Here is a 25,914-nt window from a genome sequence, read left to right as displayed (position 1 = left end):
AGCGCCGTCCTCGCTGCCGGTGACTTAGCAGGAAAACAGGGCGCGGGGGAGGAGTGGGCCAGACAAGGGAGCGGGGTGGGGTGAGGGGGAGAGGAGCCCCTGCGGTGCGCTCCGGCTCTCCCGGCCTTCGTGTCCTTCCCCCCGTTAGGCCGCTTCATTTCTTCTGGTGACTTAGCAAGATACCGGGGAGGAGGCGATGGGCCAGGCGCAAATAATGATAAAGAAATAGGCAGGGGTGAGGAGTCTGGTGTGCGTGTGCCGGAGAGGATACCGAGCATCCCTTCCCCGAATTCCTCCGGGAGGGTTTCCTCCTGCTCTCCTCTCCCCCGTCCTCTCCGAGGGCAAGGCAGGCGTTTGTCAGGAGATGGCCCAGATCTCCCGAGTCGGCCGCAGCACGGAAGACAAAACGAGAATTGATAATACAGGGGAAAGGAGTAGGTGTTATTTTGAGAATTTGTTTCACATCCACCCCGTTTTCCTGCAGTGAGCTAGGAGGGAAAGCATTGATAGGAGGTGGCTCAGACCTTCAGAACCAGCTGCAGTAAAAACGGGGGAGGGAGGTCTAATCTCTCCTTGGGGTCATATCGCTGCCTGGTTGCCTACAGTCGCACAGACTTGCCTTGAAAACCTTTTAATAGCAATCGAGTTTGCTAAAATGCTCTATTTATGGCTATTTTTGAGTTTTTGTTTCGGCAGGAGGTTATACGCAGGCAGGGCTTTTGATGGAAGTTGGGGGGTGGGAGTGGTGCCTCCCTTAAAAAGTTTAGGGTTTACTCAGTTCTGTGGGTGTGAGATTTTTTGTTTGTTTGTTTAAGGTGGATGCAGTTAAACTTGACCTTTAATACCAAGAATAATGTGACACCTTCCATTTCTTTGCCATAGTATCACTGCTAAAATTTCCTTGCTGATAGTGCTGCAGCAGAGGGCTTGGTTGTTGCAGGTCAAGTCAATTCATAATGAATTACCTAACCAGGGGATGGTGGAAGGTTAATCTAAGCTATATTTAAAATCTTTAATAAACACTATTTTACTGTAAATACATGTTTGGGCATATTGACTTGGCTGAATTATCTATTTATGTGGAGATAATATTTTAAGTGTATATTCCTATGACAGCATTGTTTATATAGTATTAGGAGATGGGGGTTAAAGAACCTACGTTCAGTGATGATTGTTTCGCAAATGATTGTGCAGCATTCGGCTGCTTTTTGGAAGAGGGAGGGTCTGCTATCAAAATGTTATTTGCTCTTAGAGTAATTTTGCTAAATAGGAAAATTATGTTAGGGAACTAAACAAAGAAAATATTTTTAAACAGGAAGATTTATTGCAAATTTCTAGCTTGTTCTCAGGGATCTCATTTTTGTGTGTTTCTTTTGATATTACCATGTTTATGGATGCTGTGTGCAGCCATTGAGCAGAGAAGAGACTGGGTGGAGTAAGGAGGCAAAGCTGCGAAATGGCTAGATTACCCTTTCATAGCTTTTTTTTTTTTTTTTTCCCTTTGCTTGCGTTTTGCTGGGGTGGAGGAATACTAATTGCCGTAACAATGAAGTCTCTTCTTTAGGGAAGAATCTAATGGTGCAGGAACCTTCTGAAATGAAACAAATATCACATTCTGTTTTGAGGCTTATTTTTCTGCAGGGTGGATCTTGATTTGTCTGACAGTGAGAAGTGACCAGTCACTGTTGCAAAGCCAGAATTTTTTTGTCTGATAATGATTTCAGTTTATCAACTTAGATATTCACTTGTTGAATTTATTTTATTTGCGCTTTAGATAAGAATTATAATTTTTGTGTAGGTATTTTACACACAAGATTCTCTGAAATACAGAGAACCCCCTGTATTGTTTCTTAGTGCTATTATTTGTTCCTATAACTTCTTGGTTAGAGGGGGTTATAGGTGGACACACAAGAAAAGACAATCCCTGCTTTCTCTGGTGCCCACAGCAGAGTAACTCCTGTTAGTATACAAACTTAATTGCGTTACCCTTCTTCATGTGCCGAGTTCATATAAAATAACATCTCAAGATTTTGGAAGCCCTTTTGAACAATATGGCTCTGTAAGAGCATTACCGTACCACTCGGGTACTGCTGCATCATGGGGTAATACTGATGCTTAGGCTTAAAGTTGTGTAGGAAAGGCGTTAGAACAAAGGATTTGGGGAGTACAATAGGGATCAGATGAAGCACCTAGGAAGGGCTGCTTGTAGAAGTGCTCTCCTGTTCCAGATGTGGCTCATGGCATTCCCACCTGAATTCAATGTTGATCAGAGCGAGTACAACACTGAACACGAATGATTCTGAAGCAGGTTCAGGTTTTGTTTTTTCTTGGGTCTGTCTCAGTTTTGGAGTCCAGTTTTTGATGGTAGATGGCCACAGATGGGACTGCATTTGGTTTTAATTTGCCCAAAATTAAATTAAAGGGTAGTGGCTTTTTTATAAGATGTAGTTCATTCACTTAGAGTAGATGTTACAGGATTCAATGGGATGTGTTCACGAAATGCCTGTGTCTAAAAACGAATCCAGGCTAAGAGCAATGAATCCAATAAAATACTTGCCTCCTTATAACTTTGGTTGATTTTTGTCCTTGAAATGATGGCAGTTACTTTCTGTACAGGAGTAACTTGTTAATTTCTGTTCTACAAAAGGAAAAGGCATTAATACTTACCTTTATGACTGTATGCAAGGTCTGTCTTGCATGTATTGCTGACTCTTCTGCCTATACTGTTTCCTATGCTCCACCCAGCCTTGAGTGCTCAGTTTGTATTCTTTGTCTGCTCTCAACTTTTTTGTCTATCCGACTTGCTATCGATGGGACAGCTATTGAATTAACATCTGTTGACTGTCTTGTCCAACACTCCAACCTTGTCTTTCTTCAAGAACTCTGTAACCAGCTTCCATCAGTGCTAATTATAACGTGTGTGTACCCTCTTGTAAAATATTCTGGGCAAACAATAGCTGGAAAACCCCTGCGCCTCTATAGCTCAGAAATATACTGTGTATGTTTGTAACAAGCTTTATTTACAACCCTCTGTAGCTGCTTCTGGTATTTATGAACTAGAGCGGTTGGAATTACTGTAGTATGAAGGGGAACAGCTTTGAACAGTTCTGTTTCAGTCGGCTTTCCCTTACTTTTGTGAACTTCAGGCCTGTTTTCTAAACTAAAGGCTAAGACTGTGGGAGGGCTCCTGAAATGTCCATGAAGTGAACACTGAAATACTTGTCAGCCTGAAAATAAGAACTGCTTAGGCCTAAATTTAGGAAATCAAGAGAACAATAAAAATCAATAATTATTATTAATAAATAATAATTTCAGATTTCATATAGGGTGTGCAGGAGTTTCCAGACTATAACATGTAATTTCTGATGGCAGTTGAAGATATTTCCCAAGTATCAGAGCCATGTGTGTTAATCAGAACGGTTCTGGGTTTCTTCTTTGAGGTTTATTACAGAGTAGTAGTAAGTTATGTACTGTCTATACATGCAGATCTGTTAATGAAGTTACAACTGCTCTCCTCTTTCTCCTTTTTATAAGAGCTTAAATATCATTGGCGGAACAACCTGTCTACTAGAAATGTATTCAGTTGATTAAGCCTTGCCTGGGTTGAATGGCTTTCTCGGGAGCTACTTTATTACCTGACACAAGGGGAATGGGGCTCCTAATGTGGCTTTTGGGTGTTGTGAGCATAGGTGTTTATTAATGGGTGATGTTGCTTCGTCTTTTGATCTGCCTGACAGCGTAGGTTACACCTCAATTTAAGTTTTTTAAAAATAGGCATTTACACTAAGACATAATCCTGACCTGCTTAAAACCAGTTTTCAAGTACATAAAGTTATTTCTTCAGAATTCGTAGTGTAAATGCTGCCCAAGTTAGCAGGAGTGCTCACACGGTCATCTTCTGCATGGAAGACTTGTGCCATTTCTGAAAATGCAGAGGTGTGATTTGAGCTGTAGCTGTATTATGTCAGCTTCATTGTGGTGCCTGTACCCTAGGTTGAGTTAAGTGTCTGTATTTCTTGTATTACAGTTATTTTAGAACAATGCTGCTCTTCATTCCTGCCATGTTTTGAGGCCTACTGATGAATATTACATGTTAGGAACATTTGAAAGAACCATGATTTTTATCTGATGAACAATTTAGTTCTACTTTTAACCTGGCAAACTTGCTAGGTACTGCAGGTTAGCCCCAACAAATGTGTATATCTAACTTATATCTTATCTTAGGTGTTCAAAGAAGGGCCTTTTCTTCTTAATACGCATTGAGGCAGGACTTGAATGAGGCAACGCTTGTCTCATTCAGCATATTTAAAAGCTCATTCTTTTTTCTTTTTTTTTTTAACCTCATGCTTTCTCTTTAGGGGATTAGATAGGTCTGACTTAGGCTATCTTGCTTTTAGTTTACTGTCATGGAAGCCACCTATTGTATCACTTCATGCTGGCATGTGCTGTTGAGGAAATTTAAAAGAAAAAGCGTTACAAAGTAAGTGTATGCTGTGATCCATTTCATCAGTCCTATAAACATACAATCCTCTTCAAAGCAAATCATGTGTGCACAGCATTGTCATACTAAACAGTATCAAGTACACTGATGCATGCATAACTATATAGAAAAAAAATCAACATTATGAATTCAAAGTACTTGTTAGTTAATACATTTGGAAGTACTTTTGCCATTTCTTCCTTATTGATACTGCTTCTGAGAGAGCCCAGCAGTTTGACTTGGCTGCTTATGGACTTTTGGATAAGGATTGTGACTGACTAAGTGTAATAAATACATCTTTGTGGTTGTGATTCCATTGATTCTGGACGACTTACCTGATATTTTTAACCAGTAACTAGTTGCTGCAGTCTTGAAGGTATTTCCAGTTATGGGACAATCCATCGTGGTTGAGGCTTATAGGTGGTGCTGCAGCAAATGTCTGTCCTGTAATTTTCTCAGATCTGTTGTTAAATAGGTCCCTGTTGAGTGAGTTTGTAGATACGCTTTTCTGAAGCGCCTCTTGTCCTCCACTGCTTGCTGGTGAGTCAGCTGGCTACCTCCTTTGAGGTAGGGCTAAAGGTAACAGGTTTTATGGCATGATGCCGTCCTAGTTTACATCTGAGATAGCGCAGTGGCCTTCATGATTGAGATTATTTATACCTTCCCTCTTGTATAAATGTTAATTGTTCCTATTGTGCTCCACAAATCTTAAGTTCCTTTGGTTTAATGAGAAAGTCTTCCCCCCCCCGCCCTTGCCTCTGCCTTATTTTTCTGCATGGAGGTAGCTTAATGCTAAAGCAAAGGTGTTACGTTTATCCTTCTTTAAGACTAGAGGAAAATCAGTTGGAAACATCTGGCCTGTTTAGCTGTAGATAAACGACTGTTTCTTCCATAAAGAAACAATGTTGGCAGTTTGTCTTGTGCTTGATTCACCTGGTTTTTGGGGTGAAAAAAAGATCAGATAAACAATTTGGTTTATTTAAATGCTAGTGTCTTTACAATCTATCAAGAGGATGATGTCGTTAATGCGAGTGTGTGTCTATGTATTTTGAAACAGATGGTGTCTATTAAATCAGTAACGGTAGAAGTTTTTGGTTCTCACTCAGCTGGATTTGTAGGCAGCAAGCACAAACTAGGTTAGAGGAAGCTTAACAGAGGAGCTCCGACCCTTGTATTCATCCACAGCAGACAGTGAGGATGGGGTTAAAGTTCTAACACCATGCATGCCATTTTTGTAATAAAATCTTGTGAATAGCTAACCCTATTCCAACAAACTTGGAATTTATCTTTTCCGTGGTTTTGTTACACTAATAAGGCTGGGATGAGTACTAATGATAGATAATTTCCAGTACCACAGCATATCACAATCACAAATTTATACATCAGCAAATGAGAACTGAGATGGTGGTGAATATGTCTGCTGCCTGGTGTCTGGTCTTTCTTGGCCCTGTTTTGTGCTATCTGACATTGCTTCCACATGGGAAGGTGTTTTCCGTTTCAGCAGTAAAATAAGTAATTCTGTGTTTGTCTTCTGCTCTCTTGGCTTAGATGAGGGACCTTCCTCCAGGGAGAGCAGTTCCTCTTCAGCAGGAGAGTTACTGCGTGTGCAAATAGATGGGAGAGGTAGGGACTCTGAGAAGGGATGCTGGTGAAGTTGGGAGGAGGAAGGCAGGTATTTCTTAGGGACTGGTTCCCACAACTTCAGATCTGCTTTAGAGGCAGTAGTGTAGTTGAAGATGGGCCGTAAGAAAGATGAGACACATCCTACAAGAACCCTGATTTCATTACTTTTGGTACCAGTGTCATGAAAGATTAAACTCTGTTCCGTGTAATAGGATAAGATGCATGTATGACAATTATAATGTTCCTTTTTTTTTTTTTCCTCTCTTTACTTGTCAAGTGAAGCCATTTTGGGTCAACAAACTTTGAAAATGGCTAAAGGACTGACAGAGCGTTCTCATGATTTGAAGAGTGGCAGTTCTGTCTGAATTTTTGTTTGGATTTCTTTGTGGTTTTGACCTTCTCCTGTTTCTAAAGCTTTAACATAGGTGTTCCTTCAAGTTTCCTTCCAAATGTTTTTCATATATAAATTTAGTCAAGTCACAATCATTTTTGTTAACATCACATTTCCAATATAACAGGCAGTTTAATAATCAAAATATTTAAATTTGGATGTAGTCCTGTGACCTCCTTTACAGTTGTAAGTCTACTACTTAACTCTTCAAACCAGAAAAGGATGGAGGGAAGAACTGAAAAGAACAAAGTTCAAATCTGGTGCATGACTGCTGACCAACTGTACGAAAGTATTCTGAGTACACGCCCTCTTCTCTTGGTGGCTGAGAGAAAGTAGCTTAAATACGGTGTTCTAGAATTGCTATTGCAAAATGTGTATGTATTGTTTGACCTAGGAAAAATGATTTTGAAAAATATCTTTTGCTGGAGTCATCCAGATAAACCATGATGCGCGTTGTGCATTTCTCTGAACAAGTTTAGAGTAGCAGCTTGTAATACTTTAGCCTGCTGTAACACTAACCCTCCTCCTCCCTTCTCCCTCTGTCCTGTTCTTCTACTCCCCCCCCCCCCCCCCCCCCCCCGCCCCCCCAATTTCACTGACCCGTGTCTGACCAGAAAGTCATTCAGGTTTCCAGCAAAGTTCAGTGAAAACCTGGTGGGGGTTAATATGAATTTTAAACTAATTTTGTGAAATAACTCCTTGCTATTGTATCACTATCACAACATACTAAACAACAGCATAGAGAGTTCTATGTCCAAAACTTTTTCACACATTTTAAAGGTTTATTTTCTACTGTAGCCTGTTTTTTTCCAGGTTGTTCATTTATTGATAGTTAAATTTACCTGCATTTTCACACAGAACTGGACAGGCAGGCTAGAAGTAATATGTTTTCACTTGTTTTCTACCAAAGTCTACACGTAGACTACAAACTGGAACTCTGATCTGGAAGAAGCTTAAAGGCTCTAAAATGGTATGTAGTGACTATGTGCTTGAGACGTTTCTCCTGAGGGTTAATTGTATCATGCTTCTACCAGAACTGCAAAATTGAAGTGATAGAGGGAGGATAGATGTCAAGATTGTATTAATTGAAAGACTTCTTCCCCCTGCCCCCAAGTATTTTCCTAGCAAACTTGGTCCAAATGCATCGAAAAGTCGCACAGTGCCTGGGAAGGTAACGAGACCAAAAATGTCTCTTGTTGTTTTACAGTCCTGAAGCTAGGTAGTGACTGCCAGTGATCTGTTAAGTAATGATTATAACTTGAAATAATATGGGAAAGTAGGTGGACATATAAGTTTATTTCAAAATGCCCATCTCTAATTAGGACAGAAATGCATTTATTTAGGGAACATGCAGTATAGAGTAGTTAACTTGCTCCTATTTTATAGTGTCTTGATGACATTTCCTGGCTTTATTTTTTAGATGTAATTACAACCTGCATTCCAAGTCTTTGGAACATAGGCACTATACCTGATCTGCTATAGATTACTTTGTAGTTCCCCATGGATTTATTGTTGAATTATTTTCAGAAGTAAGCTATCAGGTTTTTAGTGAAGTCAATTCAATTAACCTGTAAAAGTAGCTGAAATGGATAAGAAAACAGGCATAGGACTTTTCAATTTTTTTGTGTTAAAAATATTTGCTTTGGTAAACCTTTAACTGAACTGAAATGGAAACTGGTTTTGGTAACTTATTGCAAAATGTGAACAAACACTGCACAAAATGCTATATTATGTGTAATGCTATATTGATATACTTGGCAAAGCATTTGTGTTTAAGACCTATGGGCGTTTTAAGACTTCACTTAATTGCAGAATAACAGGCTTACTAAACATGTGAATTAAAAATAAGGCGCAGAGTTGTAATTCAGATCAGATTTGCTTTTTGTTCTGTTTTTCCAAAATAAGGTAGTTGTTGGAGCTCACTTTTTCATATTCCTTCAGCTAGCTTTACTGATGTCGGCTGAAAAGTGGAAAAAAGATTAGCCCAGCTCATAAGTGAGTAGCTTGCTTGTATTCTTCAACTCATCCCTGCCGGCTTAGCAGGTGATGAATTCTAACATTTGCTAGGATAAGGTGTGTTTGCCACACTAAGAACTGCACGGCTGTTCACTTGTGATTATACTGTATATGTGCTTTTCTACTGTAACTGGGGCTGAGATGAAGGGGGGAAAAAAGGAACTGGATGCTTTATTTTACTTGTTACCATTTTTTGGAAAGAAAAACGGATGGAGACAGATTTCTAAGAAACCTTTCCAGGTTATAGTAGTTATGCCCAAGAAATATGGATATCGCTTCACCTTGAGTCGTATTTAAGCAGCAGCTTCTATGGAATCTGTTTGTACAGTACATTTGTGGGAAGAGTTGTCCTACTCTGTGGCTTGAGTTTGATAAAGCAGCTTTTTGCTTACTGGGTTTAAAACAAAATCAGACCATTAAAAATTAGCCTAGATTAAAAGGACGTGTTCTTATATAGTTGCTTATATACTTGCTAGAATTTAGCAGTGTAATCTAGAGGTACAAGAGAACAATTAATTTAATCTAGCTCTCCCATAAAGGACTGTAGCTCTAATTGCCTGCAAATACTCACAAATAACCACTTTAAGTCCTCCTGTTAATATGTTATGAAACAAGATACACTGTTGAAAAACTTTGTAAGGATCTAATGTGCCAGCCATGTAGCAAGTGACAATGCAACAAGAGTTTCTACTTTATTAATGAATAAATAGATAGCCTCAACTTTAAAGAATTGTGGAATTTAATTCTGATTATATCAATTCAATTAGTCTTTTGGTGGCTCTGCTCTCTGCTTCCACTTCGTAAGTGCCTTACCTTTCACTGGGGTTGAACAATTACCTGACGAGAGGAAGCGAACCGAACTAGGATTTTAGATATGTTAACAAACTCAGAAGAAAATGTAAGGAGTTTTCTTTCAGGTAAAACATCTTTTAAGAACAGGAGAATGTGTTAGAGAAACCGCTTGGAATTTGGTAGCATGTAGCTGGACACTCAAGACTATTTTGAGTTTTACGCAGGTTGTTGGAATTCTTAATGATGGCAAATTAAGATTGAAATTTGAAGCTAAATGTAAGCAATCTAAAACTCTGTAATTGATTTCATAATGTGAACCCAGTTGTGTGTTCCTTGTGTTTGTAATGGCTTATGTGCCTTTTATAACCTAAGAGCTTAGTACTAACCTGCCAATCTGAGAACGTGAAGTCGGATTTTGTCTCCTTCAAAGAAACATTCTTGTAGAATATTATTAAATACATGATTTTGTCATAATAATACTTAGAAAACAAATGGTCTTGTAGTTGAGTTTATTAGGGTATTAGGATTCTGCAAAAAAGCGCAAAAATTTACTGTTCTTAAAGCACAGCAGCGCACAGCTCTTTGATAAGCTTTCAGAGTTGAAAGGTGTTGGTCTGTTCTGTATCTGCTGATACATTTTCTCTGTAATTTATGCCATCCATCTCTTCTAATTTTGGATATAATGAGCTACAGTTATGTGTTTAGTGCATGTAGCTTGTGTTTTTGTGGGGAAGGCTGTTTGTGGAGCCTAAGCAACGGTCATTAAAACGGCAGAAATTTAATTTATTTATTTTTAAGTTCCTGGAGGAGCTATGAACATGTATTCCAAGATCTGCAATAACAGATTGGTCAGCAGTGGTTGTTAGGTTGCTAGACAGCAGCAGCGTGAACTTGGGGTGGTGCTGATATATTTAACTGTTTGCCGCTGCTGTTGTGAACCAAGGAATGATGTTGAAACTGATTTTCTTGGTTTAACTCATAATAATTCAAAAATTAAGAGAGAAAACATAAAATACAGGGGGGACAAGTGTGCCTGTGGGAATTACAGGAGACAGAAAAAGTACTTAAGAATGTATTAAGGCTGATTGGCTGGTTTTTGTACTAGCTAGTAAGCAAATGTTTCTGTAGGCTTGAGGACTTAAACGACCAGAAAGATAAAGGTTTTGAGCCTGGAATTTCAGTGGGTGAGACCCGCTTTCATCATGGTGCTGATGAGGATTTTCTTGATGACGGGAGCCCTGGCTTAAGTAATCAGAGTAACTTAGGCCATGAAAGAAGCCTGTAAAATTGAACTTCTGAAACTTGTAAAGGCCTTATAATGTAATACATCTTTCTCTGCATTACTCTGTGCAGCTTTACTGAGGTGACTTTAAAAATCTGGTTAAAACCTACAAATGTCTGCAAGGAATAGTGGTTCATGATGAACTTGGAATAGCTTTCTGCTCTCTGTCTGTATGTCGCTGCTTGATATTTGTAGATTTTCTTAAACCTTATTGCCATGGTAGCAGAGCGCTGCCAGTCAACAAGGCATTGATACAGATGGCTTTGCTGTGAAGCATGGTCACTCACAGTGAAAGGAGAGCACTGATCCTAACGCAGGCATGTTAGATTGGGTCTTGCTCATGCTACAGAGGCGTGCTCCACTGAGTCTAGCAAAGCAAGCATACGTCCAGAATGAAAGATGAGTTTGACAAACATTATTTCCCATTTATATATTTTACGTTTACTGGTGTATATGTTGTTTCTGATAAAATATGTAATTGTTTAACTTGCTAACTGCAATTTAGATGGATCATATCTCAGTTGGGAGTGATTTTTACTATAACTTTTTCTGAAGAGCAGAAATGGGTATTGTTAGGTGAGCCATTTCAGTGATTTGTTTATGGTGTTGATCCATAAGCAGTATTTTTGTAATATAGCAGTATTTTGCAATACACACTTGATGGGAGTAAAGGAAAGACAATGGAGAACCTTGAGCTGATCTTGCTGATAAAATACTGCGGAAGATAAGGTTGTGATGGCACAGTTCGGTACCTTTGGATACACTTATGAAAATGCTTGGATTTGGAAGGGCTTCGTAAGAACTTAGTGTGAAACACCCTGTTGATGGCAGCATCAGCGGAGAAGTTAATAACTTGGTTGTTGTGTGCTGGCAGCTGGTGAGCACTGAGTGCAGTTCCTTCCCATGGTGTGATTCCCATAAGGCAGTTTAAAGGACAAAAGCCCTCATTCTTTCTGGGATGCTAAATACCTTGCAGGGACCAATGTAGCATCTTACTGAAGGTATAATTTATATCATGAGGTAATAACTAGTAGCTAATGGTTTATTTGACCTCCGTATTTATGTCTTCAATTTTGTCACGGTACAACATATGTGTTGCTCTGAAAGAGTTGAATGGTTCCCTGCCACATGAAGATGAAACCCTCCGATTAAAGCTGTAGCAGTGAGTTATTACAATTGTTAAACAAAGTAATAACAGTAGTAAAACAGAGGTAGGTGAAACAAAAAATAACAAAACTTTCATCCTGCTCTAAAATACTTGGATGAGCTGTGGTATTGATGGGTATCTATGCAGTAATTAACAGCAGTAATCAATAAGTCAAGGATTAAGTCCAGAAACACTATTTTAGCAGTTAAGACTAAGAAAGGCTGGTTTTGATTTTTGAAAACTTCTGTCCTCAAGTGTGTTTGAAAACTTCTGTTTAGTCTCGTTGGTTTGCAAAGTAGATGTTCAGCTTGAAATAGATAAAAGGTAAATGTCTAATTCAGGGCACAGTGTCTTTAGCAGACATAGGTATTCAAACCAAATTTTAGTACTGTTTAGCATCCAGTGTACTCTGATAAGCAAAGACGTAATGAACTCTGAAGGAATTTACACACTAAATTTGATTTTTTGTGTGTGTGTGTACGGAATGGACAGTTTTAGGAATTTTAATTCCAGTAACTTTGCTCTCGCTTGATGCTAGTTTAGGTAAATGAACAGGCATTTTTGGCAGGTTGAGACTAAAATGCTGAAGGGTTAATTTGATTCCATAACCTGTTTCTCAATTATATTTGGAGAATACTTATGGAAAATAATATTTAAATGTCTCCTGAAGCAAGTATGAACACCATCATAGAAATACCTACAAGCCAAGTCTTATTTATTGGCATGATGTATCATGAACTGAGGGGAATTCTGACTATCTCTTGCCTGAAAGTGATATTTTTTTTTTCCCCTACCTTATTGCTTTGACTGTATCTGTTTAGCTATTGTGCTTTGAATACCTACTATATAGCCATCCAAAAGAGCTAACAAATGTAGCTGAACCTGTTTCATTTTTCTGTTTGTACATCTTATGAATGATTAGCAGGTCAGTGTCTCTTAAGTTATTGCGAAGTTTTCCAGTAATCTAGGAAACGCTTGAACCACACTGATCTACATCGGTATAAGGACCTACTGTTTAAAGTCAGGAAGAAGAAACTGTCTTTTGAATTGTTAGGATGTCTTAGTCACCCTCAGGAAGAGGGTGGTTCCTATACAGTATCAGATCTGTGATGTCCACTTCAAGTGCAAAGTTAGACTCAGCTGGGTGCCTTGACACTAACCAGTTGCGAAAGGTATGTATTTAGTCACCATCAGGGTGGGACTATCTTTAAATGCATGCCAGGCAGAATCTCTGAGCCTCAAAGCAATTTCAATAGGAGTAAATGTGTCCTCAGTGCAGTGTGGGTGAGCCTTGTGGTGAGTGCAGCTGGCTCCAGCAAAAGGCTGTGTGTGGTGAAGCTAAGGAATCTCTGAATCCCAGTTCAGGAAGATGGGAGGCGATTCTCGGATGTGAAGAGACAGAGGGTCTTCCACTTCTCTCTCTCTCTTTTTTTTTTTTTTTTTTTTTTTTAAATGAGAAAGTCGGAAGAACCTATACTGTGCTGTTTCCACCTTCCCTTACAAGGAAGGACTCTTCTGCTTTTAGGGTTTTTCTGCCCAATTTGTTGCTCTTTATCAATAGTTCTGTATGTTTTAGAAGCTTTTGTAGGGAAAAAATTCTGGCCTGTGATGATTCTTGGCTTTTTATTTATTTATTTATTTATTTTTAAAAGATTATGCTTTAGTATGCCACTCCAGTCCTACAGCAGTTAAGGATTGAATTTATCCTTATTGCTCGGATGTTTCTACCAGTCCTAAGTATAAAAGCTGATCTTTAGCTAAGTGGAAAAGTTAGCAGTTGAGATGAGATGGAGTTGTCTGAGGGTATGCTACCGTTCATGGAGCTGAGGATGTTACATACAGCTTTCAAATGGTTTGTGTTGCTCCATAAGGAAGTAGCCTACCTAAACTGCAGTGGGTGATGTCTGTGTTTCTTCTCCCACCAGGTAGCTGTACACTCTAGAAAACTGAGCAGAGACTGTACTGCCCTGCCAGGAGAAGCGAGAGGCGAGCGTTTGATGTGTCATACCTGTTCCAGTGCTGTGTCCAGCCAGGTCTAGCTCCCAATTTTAAAATGTTTATAAAGACAACTGATCTTGCTGAAAGTACTTGTAGCCCCCTTTTGTTGCAAGAGTGTACATATGCAAAGGTTTGCCACTCAGTGCTTTTATGTATGCAGACTACTGATATGGAATCAAACAGGTCTTAAGTTAGAAACTAAAACTTTCTGCAGTGTAAGTGGGGCTATTAATAGAAGGCACATCCTGTTTTACCTTTAATTAGTAGCTGTTACTCCATGGATGGCTCCATTTAGGTTCAGCCTCTTTTTTCTGTACTTTACAGAGAACAGATTTTAATTTTCATACAAAGACATTTGTCTTTCAAAAAAGATCGAGCTCTGTCTTGACACCACCTTATTCACAGTAAGCTGCTGGTATTAAAAATGACCAATTTCGGGTAAGATGTAATGAACAGGGGTTGGGTTTGTTGTGGGTTTGTTTTTCCCAAGGGTTCTCTTGGAACACTTGCTTCCTCTCATCACCGAGGTTATTTGCGGGTGTGTGTGTAGGGCAGTGGTGACTGTAGGCCGTGATAGGCAGTGGAGGAGGGAGGACTGGTTAGTCTTGCTCCACTGAGTTTTGTATGTCACAAAGCCTGCTCTGGCCAAGGAGAAGGCAATGCGCATGGACACTTTATCCACTCTTTGTTGTTTCTAAAAGTGGCCCAGGTGTATAATTAAAGTTGGGTCCTTTTGGCTTTTTGTTTTTGGACGTTTTTGCTTGGGAGGGTTTTTTGTCTGTTTGTGGGTTTTTTGTGTTTGTTTTTTTTTCTGTTTGTTTGTTTTCATTCCTTTTGTTTTGTTTTGTCTTTTGTTAAAGGGTTTATATGAAGGAAGCTGCCCTGAAAATACTTTGCCTTATATTCAGGTGCCTTTGTAGTTAAAAAGTCAGGAATACTGAGAAGGGTGCTTGGAACAGACACTTTTCAGAGAAGCGTGATACCGTAGGTCAGTTGATTGGTAACTTATTGTGGATCATGTGTAATTTGCTAATAGCAGAAATAGCTGCTTTGCCCTGTAGCTGTTGAAATTTATCTAGTACTAAGATCTGTTTCTGAATAACAGTTTGGAGTTAGAGTGATGGAGCAGGCCAGGCATTGCCAAGTGTTGGGGATACAGGAGAAGTTTGGGGTTACTTTACATCTGAGGGGGAAAAATGCCTTTCTAACTAGATGGCACGTCAAGGCTTGCCTTACGAACGCACTTGCTATTATTTTTAGGCAAGTGCTATAGCTGCATCTCCCAGATGCAATGACAAAATTGACAAAATATCAGAGTGTGATTTTTACTGGAGTTAGTGCACCGATGCTGGATTTACAAGGCATTCGCTGCCTTGTGGTAGTTCATAATACAAAAGCCACCTTCTGGTTTTAATGCCGTGATTTTTACCATGATAGTACTACAAGCAGACTTTGGAAGTTGATATCTTTGTGTTCTGCTATTCAGTGCTTCAAACAGTGCTTCTGTGTATAAAGAAGGGCCTTATTTTGTTCTTCTGTGCAATGTTTATCGCTACTGAAAGCGTTGCTATGTTCATACTGAAGTGCAGAGATTCAGCCATTATAAGCCTCTATTTTTCAGTACTTAAATTTATAGCAGCATTGCCCTCTAGAGGGCACTTCTTCTGATCATTTCAGTAGATTTTTTTTTTTTATATTAACTACATTTCCATTAATTTCTGTGCGATACTTCTACGATGTAGTGAAGAAGATGCATCTATTGAAAACCAGTTCTCTCTTTACCTGTCAGAAAGCGAGGCACGGGACAAGAAGTGAAACGCTTGCTTCTGTTCTCTGGAAGGATGCAGCCTGTGCTATCAGTTTTCAACTGAATTGTTTCTGAAATAGCAATTAGGGAAGAGGTCAAACTAATTAAATAATGTCTTGCCTGTTTAGAGTGCTCTTGTCCTAAACGGCTTGCAGTGCAGTATTATGGTGTACAGCATCTGATGTGGAAAATCCACCAGCAGAGTGAAATACAAGCAACTCGCAGCTTAAGCTTATTTTGAAGCAGACAGCAGAGCCTAGATAGGTTTAGAAACAAGCTCCTGATCCCCTGTGATGGATAAGTAGACATTAATGATACAAGCTTAGTATTTTCTTTAATTTTTTCATATAAGAAAGGCTTTGGTTTGAAATGAGCTCCTTACCAAAATTGTTATCCAACTTTTATAGCGAACCTTGTGTACCTGTATGTCTAGTGGGGAAACAGCAGGGGAGAGGCAATGGGAACACGTGTTTCCTGAAGTGGTTGGTAGAGTTTACAAACCCAGCTACTCTTTCCTCAGTCTTTGGGTATTGTCATGTTCAGTTTATCTTGTTGCTAACAGCCGGTTGGTCAAACTTGCTTAACGGCTTGAGTAAATCATGTGTTATATACAGACTCTTGTCAGGTATGCAAGAAATGCCAACTTCAGCATTTTTCATAATCACGTTGCTTACAAAAGAGTACCTGCAGTGCAGAAATCAAAAGGCAGTGCTGCTAAAATGATTTTGGTGATGTCACTTGACTAAGATGAAAACTGTCCAGTTGAAGTAGATTGTATGCTAAGAATACTGAAGTTCATGTTACTGCATAAGAAGATATTAAATAGTGTGGGGGGGAAAAAAAGAAGTAATTTGTGAAAGGCACAATTCTGACTGATTGAACACTATCTTGAAAACGTCAAATTTCATTTATATTCTGAATTAGCATACATTGTCACATGTGTAGTGATCGATGCACTCTCTGAACCCAGCTGAAGTAACAGGCTTGTGGCAACTCTGCACCATGGTAATTGTGCTACTCTGATAAGGTTGAAGAACTGTTTAAAAATTTGCTGTACCCCAAATATGGGTGAGATAAAAGATTAACCATAGGTAAACCATGGTAACACATGACTGAAAAGAAGGTGAGTATTGTCTTTTAGAACATGGTTCTTTGGAACTTCTTCAGATAGTGTTACTAGAATAGAAAAAGTCATTTGTCCAATAAAATTGTGTAGTAATCTACCTGTAAAGTTCATGTGCTGAATTATAGCTGTAGTTCTAAAGATGCTGGTTGGGTAAATCCTAGAGAACTGCCTAGTGTAATGCCATGAATGAGCTACAATGACAAACTGAGTGTGCCTTGATGCTGTTGGTTATGGCCTGAAGTGTGCCGTAGCATCTTCCATAGTCCCTTTCTGGAATGTTCTCTTCTTTCCTTAAACTCTCCCTCAAAGCTTGAAAGATACAGAGAGCATTAGCTGATCTCTAGGGTGTGTTGAAAATTAACTGAATGAACCTTGCTGGGTTTAGTCTGATGAACAGATAAATCTACAGAAGATAAAAAATCTAGCATAAGGATAGAGGATTTGGGGGTGTAGCTTTTTGATAGGAGTAGCGAGTGCAAAAAGTAGGCTGTTTACAGTAGGCCTAAGTGCTTTTTGTCACAAGAAAACATGGAGTTCCTACAAACTAGAAGTGGGCTGTGACTGAAGATGTCTCCTTCAGCTCGCTGTTTCTTGAAGGAGTAATGGTGGGAAGACGGGGAATAAAGAAAGCGTACAAGTTTGTCCAGGCTACTCAGTCCAGGATGGAGGTGTGCTATAAGTGCATAATCCAGACTAGCAAAATAAAATTGCATTCACAATTTTAGTCAGCTTGTTCTGTACGGAGTGGTGTTGCAATCCAAGTACAGAAATCATGTCAGTCCAGAGTAAATGAATGCTTATTTAAAGGAAATTAATGGTGTCTCTTTCTCTACCTTCTAGATGGATTGAATCTTCTGTGTTGAATGCCTCCGGATTTCCTATTGGATTTCACGTCTGGAAAAATATTTTTTATTTAAACCACTCCGTGGCAGGCTGAATTGTGGATCCAGGGTTCCCAAGACTTTAGATCTTGAGGAGGCAGCTACTGCTGAATCACGTTAACCTGACATCGCAGCCACAATGGTGCTGTCACAAAGGCAACGAGATGAACTGTAAGGAATAGTTATTTTTAAGTTTGTGTCACACTTTCTTTCATTAAACTTTAAGTATTAACTTTTGTTTCCAAATAGATTTTACAGAGTGGCCCTGCTCACAGGCCGATCAAATACCATGTATTATGGTTTAGATCTCTGTAGTCTTATTTTTGATGCAACCACTGGTATTTCATAATAGAATTGTGGAATGGTGAAAATATAATTTCAAAGTTATTAATGGCATAAAAATGGATTATTAAATTTGCTATAGTTTATTACCCTCTATTTTGTTTTGACTTCAGTCACAGTTAAGAAGGGGTTACAGTAAGCAGCAAGCACATTGCAATATATGCTCCAAACTGATTTGTGAATTCTTTTATCTTCAGTAAATTCTGACACTTTTTTGTTATTTTACTCCCGAGTGTAGATAAGGATCTGATCAGGATCTGCTACATTGTGATTACAATCTTTCTTTGACTCCTTAAATTGCATTTAAAATGAAGTTTATATTTAAAGGGGGAAAAAAAAAGTGACCAAAACCCAAACAAAATAGTAAAAAACCCACCCCACCAAAAAACCCCACCAAAACCCCCCACCTTAATTCAGTTTCAGATATGGAATTCTTTCCAGGTTTTAAGGCTAGGGATAGGCTGTCAAGTTCCATGTCTTAGTTTGCTTTCTGTTCTGTAATAAATCATGATAGAGCGAGTGGTGGGTAGCAACCAGGATGGCAATGTCTCGCATGATACCCACTTTCATAAACTTTTTTACTCCTTTTAAAAGTATGGATCAAGTATCATTTAGCATTTGGTGTCTCTCTTGTCCATGGTAAGCTCTCTATTTTTTTTTTTTTATATATAGAGTTTCTTCACTTTTCCAGTAATAATTCAACCCCCTTTATATTAAAGATAGTATGTGCTTTACTTTTTCATTTCGTATGCTTAAATACAGTTATTCTACTTCTTAAAGCAGAGTAGAAGCTATCTTCAAATTTTGATTTTTACAACTGTTCATTAGATTTGGAGAAGCTCTGGGGTTTAAACACATTCAAGATTATGATTTTTTTTTTTTTCAATTCTCTGAAGTTTTTTTCTGGCAAAAACTGCAAAGAGTACATGCGTTAATGGGGAGATGGAGGTAATGAACTGTTATGAAGGGAAATGGGAAATGACCAGAGACTTAGGATTTACTTTAGAGGTCTGATGAGGAGGCAATACTTTGCTTTAGCATACATTGTTTATGGGGAGAAATTTGAAATTCGTGCTTGAATGCATAGATATTTAGAGTTGAATGTCCAAGGGGAGATTGAATACATGTAAAAGGTAGGAAAGAATGTGATGAAAGCCACAGGAAGAATTTTCATGTGAAAAGCAAATTCTTTTCAGAACAAAAAGTCATTTTTCTTCTTTCTTCAGCTACCAAAGCGTATTAATTTTCTCTTGAATGCCTTGTGTAGATGACCTTCTGATTTTTGTTTTTAAAAAGTATCTGTGTATCAGTTTACTTAAATATCTTAGTATGTGTATGTCTTTTCCTCCCCTCTCCCTATCTGTATGTATGCAGACATCCCTTCCCAAGAAAGTAAGTGATAATAAGAAAAAAAACTAGGCTTCCTTCTGGAGGCTGATAAAGTAATTTTACCTTTAAGTCTGTTTAGAACATTGAGCTTACTTCTCTTAAGCAAACTTTGTTGCATAACTTGAAAATTTTTATCCATTTGAAGTAAATTTTGAAAATGCAGGGTTTCCTTAGTCTTGTTCTCTTAAACAAAAGGTGCTAACTGCTTGTTGAAGTCTTAGAATAATATTGAAACTTTATGAGTAGGCCCAAACCAAATGCATGCTATCTTGAGAGAGAGATTCAAGACAGATTAATTTGGTAATTGTCTGGTGTCAACGTGCGGAATATTTTGAAGAATAATGTAAAATTTGAGGCACTGTACATTTTGGTCACAGGCAGTATCCCTTCCTGTAATCTACCTAGAAGTTATTGTATCATTTTGAAAAACAAAGCTAAGACTTGTTCTCTCAAACCGAGCATTTTATTCAAGTTTAACTGAAGTAAAATTTTGTACCCTAAACTGTTCTACCCAAAATAGTTTTCCTTCAGATAGAGCCACAACTTTAATATGTAGATGTGGTTGTCACTTTTCTATCTGCTGTGGCTTTTATGTGTGACACAGATTGATAAGTATATTCATGCTACTCCAGTGTTTGATAACTTAAAAAAAAAACCCCCAAAACAAAAAAAAACCTCTTCACCAAACATAAAGAAAAAGTGTATCCTGCTATTGACATCTTGAAGCAAAATCTGTTTGCCAAATGTATTTATAAAATTAGCTTGGGCTTTTAACAAACCTAATAATCCTAGGTGTTGTACTGCATTGAAGACTGAGATGCTGATCACGCTTTTTTTAAAATAAAAAAAAAAAGTCTGAACCAATTCTTCTACTCTTTTATTCAGAATTGTGGCTGAAGATACTGTTCTTTGTTTTTTAGAAATCGAGCAATAGCAGATTACCTTCGTTCTAATGGCTATGAAGAGGCATATTCGGTTTTTAAAAAGGAAGCTGAGTTAGATGTGGTGAGTTCAAACAAGTTTCTTCCTCTATATTTTAAGTAAAGAGTTTATAATTCTATAGCATTTGCATCCATTCCGAACATGTATATCTATTATGTACCTATTAGCTCATGCAGTTTCAGAACTGGAGGTGATAAACTTGTACAGCTTATTGCCTTGCCATAAAATTTAAAAATAATCATTGGATGACTTGGTGATTTCTGAGCAAAACTCTTACCTTTATCTTCAACTAATGACTTAGGCATATTTTTAATCTTTTTTTTTGTCTAGCTACCACTCGTGTATACAATGATGAGTTTTTCCTATAATGACCTTTTAAGGATCCAAGTCTTGAGAGGGCCTAGGTACGTCAAGATGAAAGGTGCTAGGAAACAAAGCTAACAAAAGGCAATGTAAGTGTATAAGAAAGGTGATATAAGATGGTGTTAAAAAAAAGAAAGACATGACCCTTCACTGGACTCACTCCAGCAACTCTGTATAGGACTAGAGCATCTCCCATATGGGGAGAGGCTGAGAGCTGGCACTGTTCAGCCTGGAGAAGAGGAGGCTTAGTGGTACCTTACTGGTGTTTATAAATATCTCATGGGAGGGTGCGAAGATGACAGAGCTCTTCTCAGGGCTGCTAGTGACAGGGCAAGAGCCAGTGGGCAGAAATTGAAACACAGGAAATTCCATCTGAACATAATAGAAAACTTTTTTTTTTACTGTGAGAGTGATTTGAACACTGGAATAGGTTGCCCAGAGAGGTTGTGGAGTCTCTGTCCCTAGAGATACTCAAAACCTCACTGGACATAGGTCCTGGGCAGTCTGCTCCAACTGACCTTGCTTTGAGCAGGGAGTTTGGACTTCGTGATCTCAAGAGATCCTTTCCAACCTGAACTATTCTGTACTTAATATTCAGAAGAATGTGTCTAATTTTAACACATTTAATTTCTGTTTCCTGCTGTTGTGTCCATCTCCCCCCCTCCCCTCCCTGTAACTCATTTCCTTAACTGTGCTTATTCTTATCATGGAATTCTGCATAAAAGCGTAAACTTTCTGCAATACAAAATTAGAAAACAGAAGACTGTTCTTTTGTAACCAGATTTGAAATGGTGTAAGACTATGCAGCTTCAGAGGCTGTCTTCACAGGTGATGTTTAAGAAACAGGAAGACAAAACAGGATTGCTTTTGTGTTCTCTTTTAGTATACAGAGCAAATGGTGGACATTTGTTTTGTGATTGGAATTGGGTCAGTAGTTAAATCATTGCCTGAAACTATTGCATGCTATTTGCTTAACCATATAGTAGGAGGGCAAGCCTAAATAGTTAATATAAGTTGATCAGCTCTGGTAAGCAACTCTATTTTGTTAGACTGTAAGGATGCTAGTGACTTAGACCAGTCACTTCTTGCAACTTAATTCTGTTGTTTTGCCTTTGTAACAGATAATTCTTTGTATCATTTTTAAACTTTCCACTTATTAGCATAGGAGGTGTGCATTTCATCTGAGTTTAAGTTTCTCTGGAGACACCTGGATTGAGTAGTAAACTTCTGTGTGCTGACTTTAGATAAATCCTTGCCTTTTCTCTATTATAAATCTTTCATTGTTCTTTTTCTAAAATGCTTGGTTGAAGTTTGACTTAATTTCTCCAATCTGCTTCCAGTATCTAATAAATAAGTAGAAGTGACAAATTGGAATACCATACTTATAATTGAAAATCCTGATACCATTCCCTTATCTGCCTTATCTATCAACCTAATTAAGTCTTCCCTTCCCAAAGGTTAAAAAGGCGATCTAAATAGGCTAGATGATCCTGAGGGAAATAGAAAATGCAGTTGCTAAAAGTTCCACATGACTTTCTTGCAAGAAAATCTGAATTGGATGTGGCTATACTAAAATGACAAAAAAAAAAAAAGTTAAAGGCAGAAATTATTTCAGTCAATTGGAAGGATTCAAGTATAGCTCTACAAAGAGGGATTTCATTTTTTGTATTGATTATTCCTGCAGATAACTCCAGCTTTTACAAGTGCCCTTGAATTAGTAGGTTAACATCTGGTCTCTCACCAAGGTAGCCACTCCTCAGAGCTTTTATGGAGTAAGCCATGGCATTGTTATTTTCCCCATGCCTTTGTTATTTTCCATCTAGTTTAGAATTATCCTAGTATGAGATTTGTCATTTTTTACATGGAAATAAAGTGTGCAGCATTTAATTACTCTTCTGTGCCTCTGATGTTTGTTTTTCTGTGTTGCTTTTCTTCCTCTTTCTTGTGTTAATAGGTGGGAGGAAAAATAAAAAAGAGTAATCCTCTGGCTTTTACAATAACATCAGCTAGCTGTTCATTGTTGCTCCTCAGCTATTCCTTAGAGCCCAAAGGAGAAAAATATTTAGTGGAAGAAAATTATTCTTCATTAAAGTTTCATTAGAGCTGCAAAGTCAGTGTTGATTTCTCCAGTAGCTGAGGTGGTGTTCAGTAGGGCAGGTGTAGTAGCCTGCTTTCTGCTTCAGTTACTGAAGTAAAGATGCAGGGAGAGTGTACTTAAAGCTTGTCTTTGAGAAGGTAGCACAAAATAATGCAGTATTATGGTGGTAATTATGGTGGTAATTTGAGGTTAACTATAATCAAGTATTTTTAAAAAAAATCAGAGTTAGTTTGGGCTAACTGGTCTTCAAGTGAGATGGATTATATGTAATCCTACTCTGACAGCTGGCTGCCACTTCCAAACTGCGTGTGCTTCCATGAGAGAAAAAGTGCGTTGTGCTAACAAGTAATAGTGCTAGCACAGTCTTAACTCTGAAGATAGGAGTTTGTTAGTCCTGATGCTCTAGTTGGTAGATATGAAAAAGGAGGCTATCTTTGAGAAACTAATTACCAGTTCTATGTATCTTGGTCCTTGCAGTCAGTGCGTGCTGTCTGCTGTTGTTTTTTAAAAGAGTTAGTTGGGGGGAATCCTGTAACAAAATATGACACAAGATTCTCAGACATGCAGAGCACGTGGCTTTCAAGTAATGAAGATAGAAAACAGCATAGGTACCAGTTTAGTCCTAGTTTTTGGATTTTATTTGCAGAATCTAGCATCATTAATCTGTACTGCTGCAGTATTTTTAATTTAAAAATATATTTTAAAATGTTTTCCTCTTTTCTGTGTATGTAAACTGTAGCTATTAAAATTTGAAGCGTGGTTGTTCTGTTTAACTAGTAAAACTGACTATAGTCTTTTGCTTGAATTCCTCTTTCTGTGGTCAAGAGATTGAATTAAAATGACCCGTTTACGTTGCCTTTGAAGAAACACTTCTACAGGCTTCAGAACTAGAATTTATTAATTTATTTAAATGCTTCTCCTTCTCAGAATGAAGAGTTAGATAAGAAGTATGCTGGACTTCTGGAAAAAAAATGGACATCCGTTATAAGATTACAAAAGAAGGTAAGTAGAGATCTGATGGATTTACTTGTATACGAAATTATGACTGAAATCAAACATCCATCACTGAACAGAATGTTACGTATCTTCCATGTCAGACAAATGCAAGGTTTAGAAAATGACGCCTCAAAGATGAATTTTGAGGACTTGAGTAGGGAAAATAGCTAAATCCACATTGTAGAAAATGTTTTGTCTATCTTGGTGCTAGCAGACACATCCTCTTGGTTTCTTTATAAAAATTCTTGACTTCAGTTTATGGATTGCATGTGCAATTTCTGAAGCTGGAAATGAAAGAGGTGCCTTAAGGCACTTTGTGAGTGGAAAGATTGAATGGTTGTCTCCCAAAGGCTTAACTGGTTTAGAAAGAAGGTAAAAACCTGTGCTGCCAGTTGTCTTTGGCCATTACCTTAAAGGGAGGAAAGCATTAACTCCAGTGCATTAAAGCAAGTGATTCCACTGCAAGTGGACAGTACAAAACTCTTTTTAGTAATGCTTCAGTGGATCTAGAGTATACTAAAAGCTTAAAAAAAAAAATCACAGTGTGCTAACAATAAAGACCTGTCTACTGTAAAGGTTAACGTATCTAGGGTTTTATTACACCTTCAGTTTCTCTGCTGTTGGTTAACATGCATGCCATCTCAGGGATACAAAAAATTATTGCAGTAGTAGCATTCCTTTTTGTTAACAGAACCTCCTTCAATAGTTTGTGAAAACAGTAGCTCAAACATATGTGTACAGTATTTGAGTGAACGTGATTTTGTAGAACTTTTTTTTTCCTGTCAAAATATTTGGGAAGTTGGAGAAGAATAAATGATTAATTATTAAATTATTAAAGAATAAATGATAAATGATTAATTTCGGTTTGATTTTTAGAAATATCAACACTATTGAATGTTGGAATCAGTTTGGATTCATGTAATTTTTGCTTTACTGTGAGTTTGGGACCCAGTTGGTATTTGGATTATTAATGAGTGAAGGTGAATCTTGGTATAAAACTAGGAATGAGTGGTCTCTTTAAAATTCATAAACTTAGGTAATGGAATTAGAATCGAAGCTGAATGAAGCTAAGGAAGAATTTACATCAGGTGGACCTCTTGGTCAGAAACGAGACCCTAAAGAGTGGATTCCTCGTCCTCCAGAGAAGTATGCGTTGAGTGGACACAGGAGTCCTGTCACTCGAGTAATTTTCCATCCAGTTTTCAGTGTTATGGTCTCTGCTTCAGAGGATGCCACAATAAAGGTATGTGTTTGCTACAGAAAATTAAGCAAGTCAGAGGATGTGTAATATGTAACATCAGTACTTCAAGCTGGATGTGAGTTGTACTGAAGGAAGACTGTTTCAGATTCTGCTTTAGCTTCAATAAGGACAGATCTTTCAAGTATGATGTCCTGTGTAATATACAAATTTTAGTTTTATGCTGGTCCAATTAATATCTTCAAGAGTATTTTACTATCCTTTGACTTGAGGAAAAAATAATTAAGCTAATGTGGATTTAGAGACTGGAGAAATAGATAAAGGGTCGGTGGGGGAAGAATGCATTTTGACTCCTCAGTAGAGGAGAAGTGGCATAGTGTATAGAGTAGTGACGTGATGAGAGGGAGGAAGACAGTTGCCTCAAGTAATCTGAAGTTATTATTTTTAAAGCTGAGTTAAAGTGGTTATGCAGCTGTATTCTTAAGTGAAAATTAGTTCTTCCCATTTATTCTGAATGGGACATGCAAGTCCCATGAAGTTCCTGTGACTTTCAGTAACTTTAAATGGTCTTCATAGGCCTTTATTGCAATGTACAGTGGCATGAAGAGATTTGTTCTAGTAGGCAAGTAGTTTCTTATTTTACCATCCTGTAAAGACATGATTGTGCGTTTTGTTCTTGTTTCAATGTCACAATTTAAGGGAATTATCCGATAAAGGATACTTCTCATTGTTCTCTTCTATGCTGGTTTGAAAACTATTTGGAAAAGTGCTGTTCTGAAAAACACTGAGTAGCGTATTAAGCAATGTGCTTAAAAATGCAAGTTGTTCTAATAGTGGCTACCTGTTGGAGAAGATTAAAATAAAGTGTCAGCCATATCTAGGTCATGAAAAGCTTTAAGCTTTAACCTGCTCTTGTTTCTGTAGCAGACGTGAACATAGAGGATTGGTGTTTTTTTTTCTCCAAGCAGACAGGGCCAGCTGAAACAGTGACAGCTCTGTGTTTGTTAGATGTTAGAGAGGAGCCTAATTAGCTTTGGTTTTGC

At 38.0% G+C, this 25,914-nt stretch overlaps 1 protein-coding gene across 3 annotated transcripts in view; it reads left to right on the top strand.

The window, feature by feature from the left end:
- The window catches only part of PAFAH1B1 (platelet activating factor acetylhydrolase 1b regulatory subunit 1), a 38,667-nt gene that overhangs the window by 620 nt on the left and 12,133 nt on the right, over positions 1-25,914 (top strand). For 2 of the 3 annotated variants that reach the window (XM_075518443.1, XM_075518444.1), the window contains exons 2-5: positions 17,503-17,714; positions 20,195-20,279; positions 23,605-23,679; positions 24,710-24,916. In XM_075518443.1, coding sequence (XP_075374558.1) covers positions 17,683-17,714; positions 20,195-20,279; positions 23,605-23,679; positions 24,710-24,916 — 399 coding nt within the window. In that variant the 5' untranslated portion in view covers positions 17,503-17,682. Of the gene's footprint in view, positions 1-13,656; positions 13,765-17,502; positions 17,715-20,194; positions 20,280-23,604; positions 23,680-24,709; positions 24,917-25,914 lie in introns of all 3 variants that reach the window. The other variant, XM_075518446.1, reaches the window with a different exon arrangement.

Source organism: Mycteria americana, chromosome 15 (assembly GCF_035582795.1).
Source record: "Mycteria americana isolate JAX WOST 10 ecotype Jacksonville Zoo and Gardens chromosome 15, USCA_MyAme_1.0, whole genome shotgun sequence".
Taxonomy (NCBI): domain Eukaryota; kingdom Metazoa; phylum Chordata; class Aves; order Ciconiiformes; family Ciconiidae; genus Mycteria; species Mycteria americana.
The sequence above is the reverse complement of the archived record's forward strand: the minus strand, read 5'-3'. Positions and strand labels throughout refer to the sequence as shown.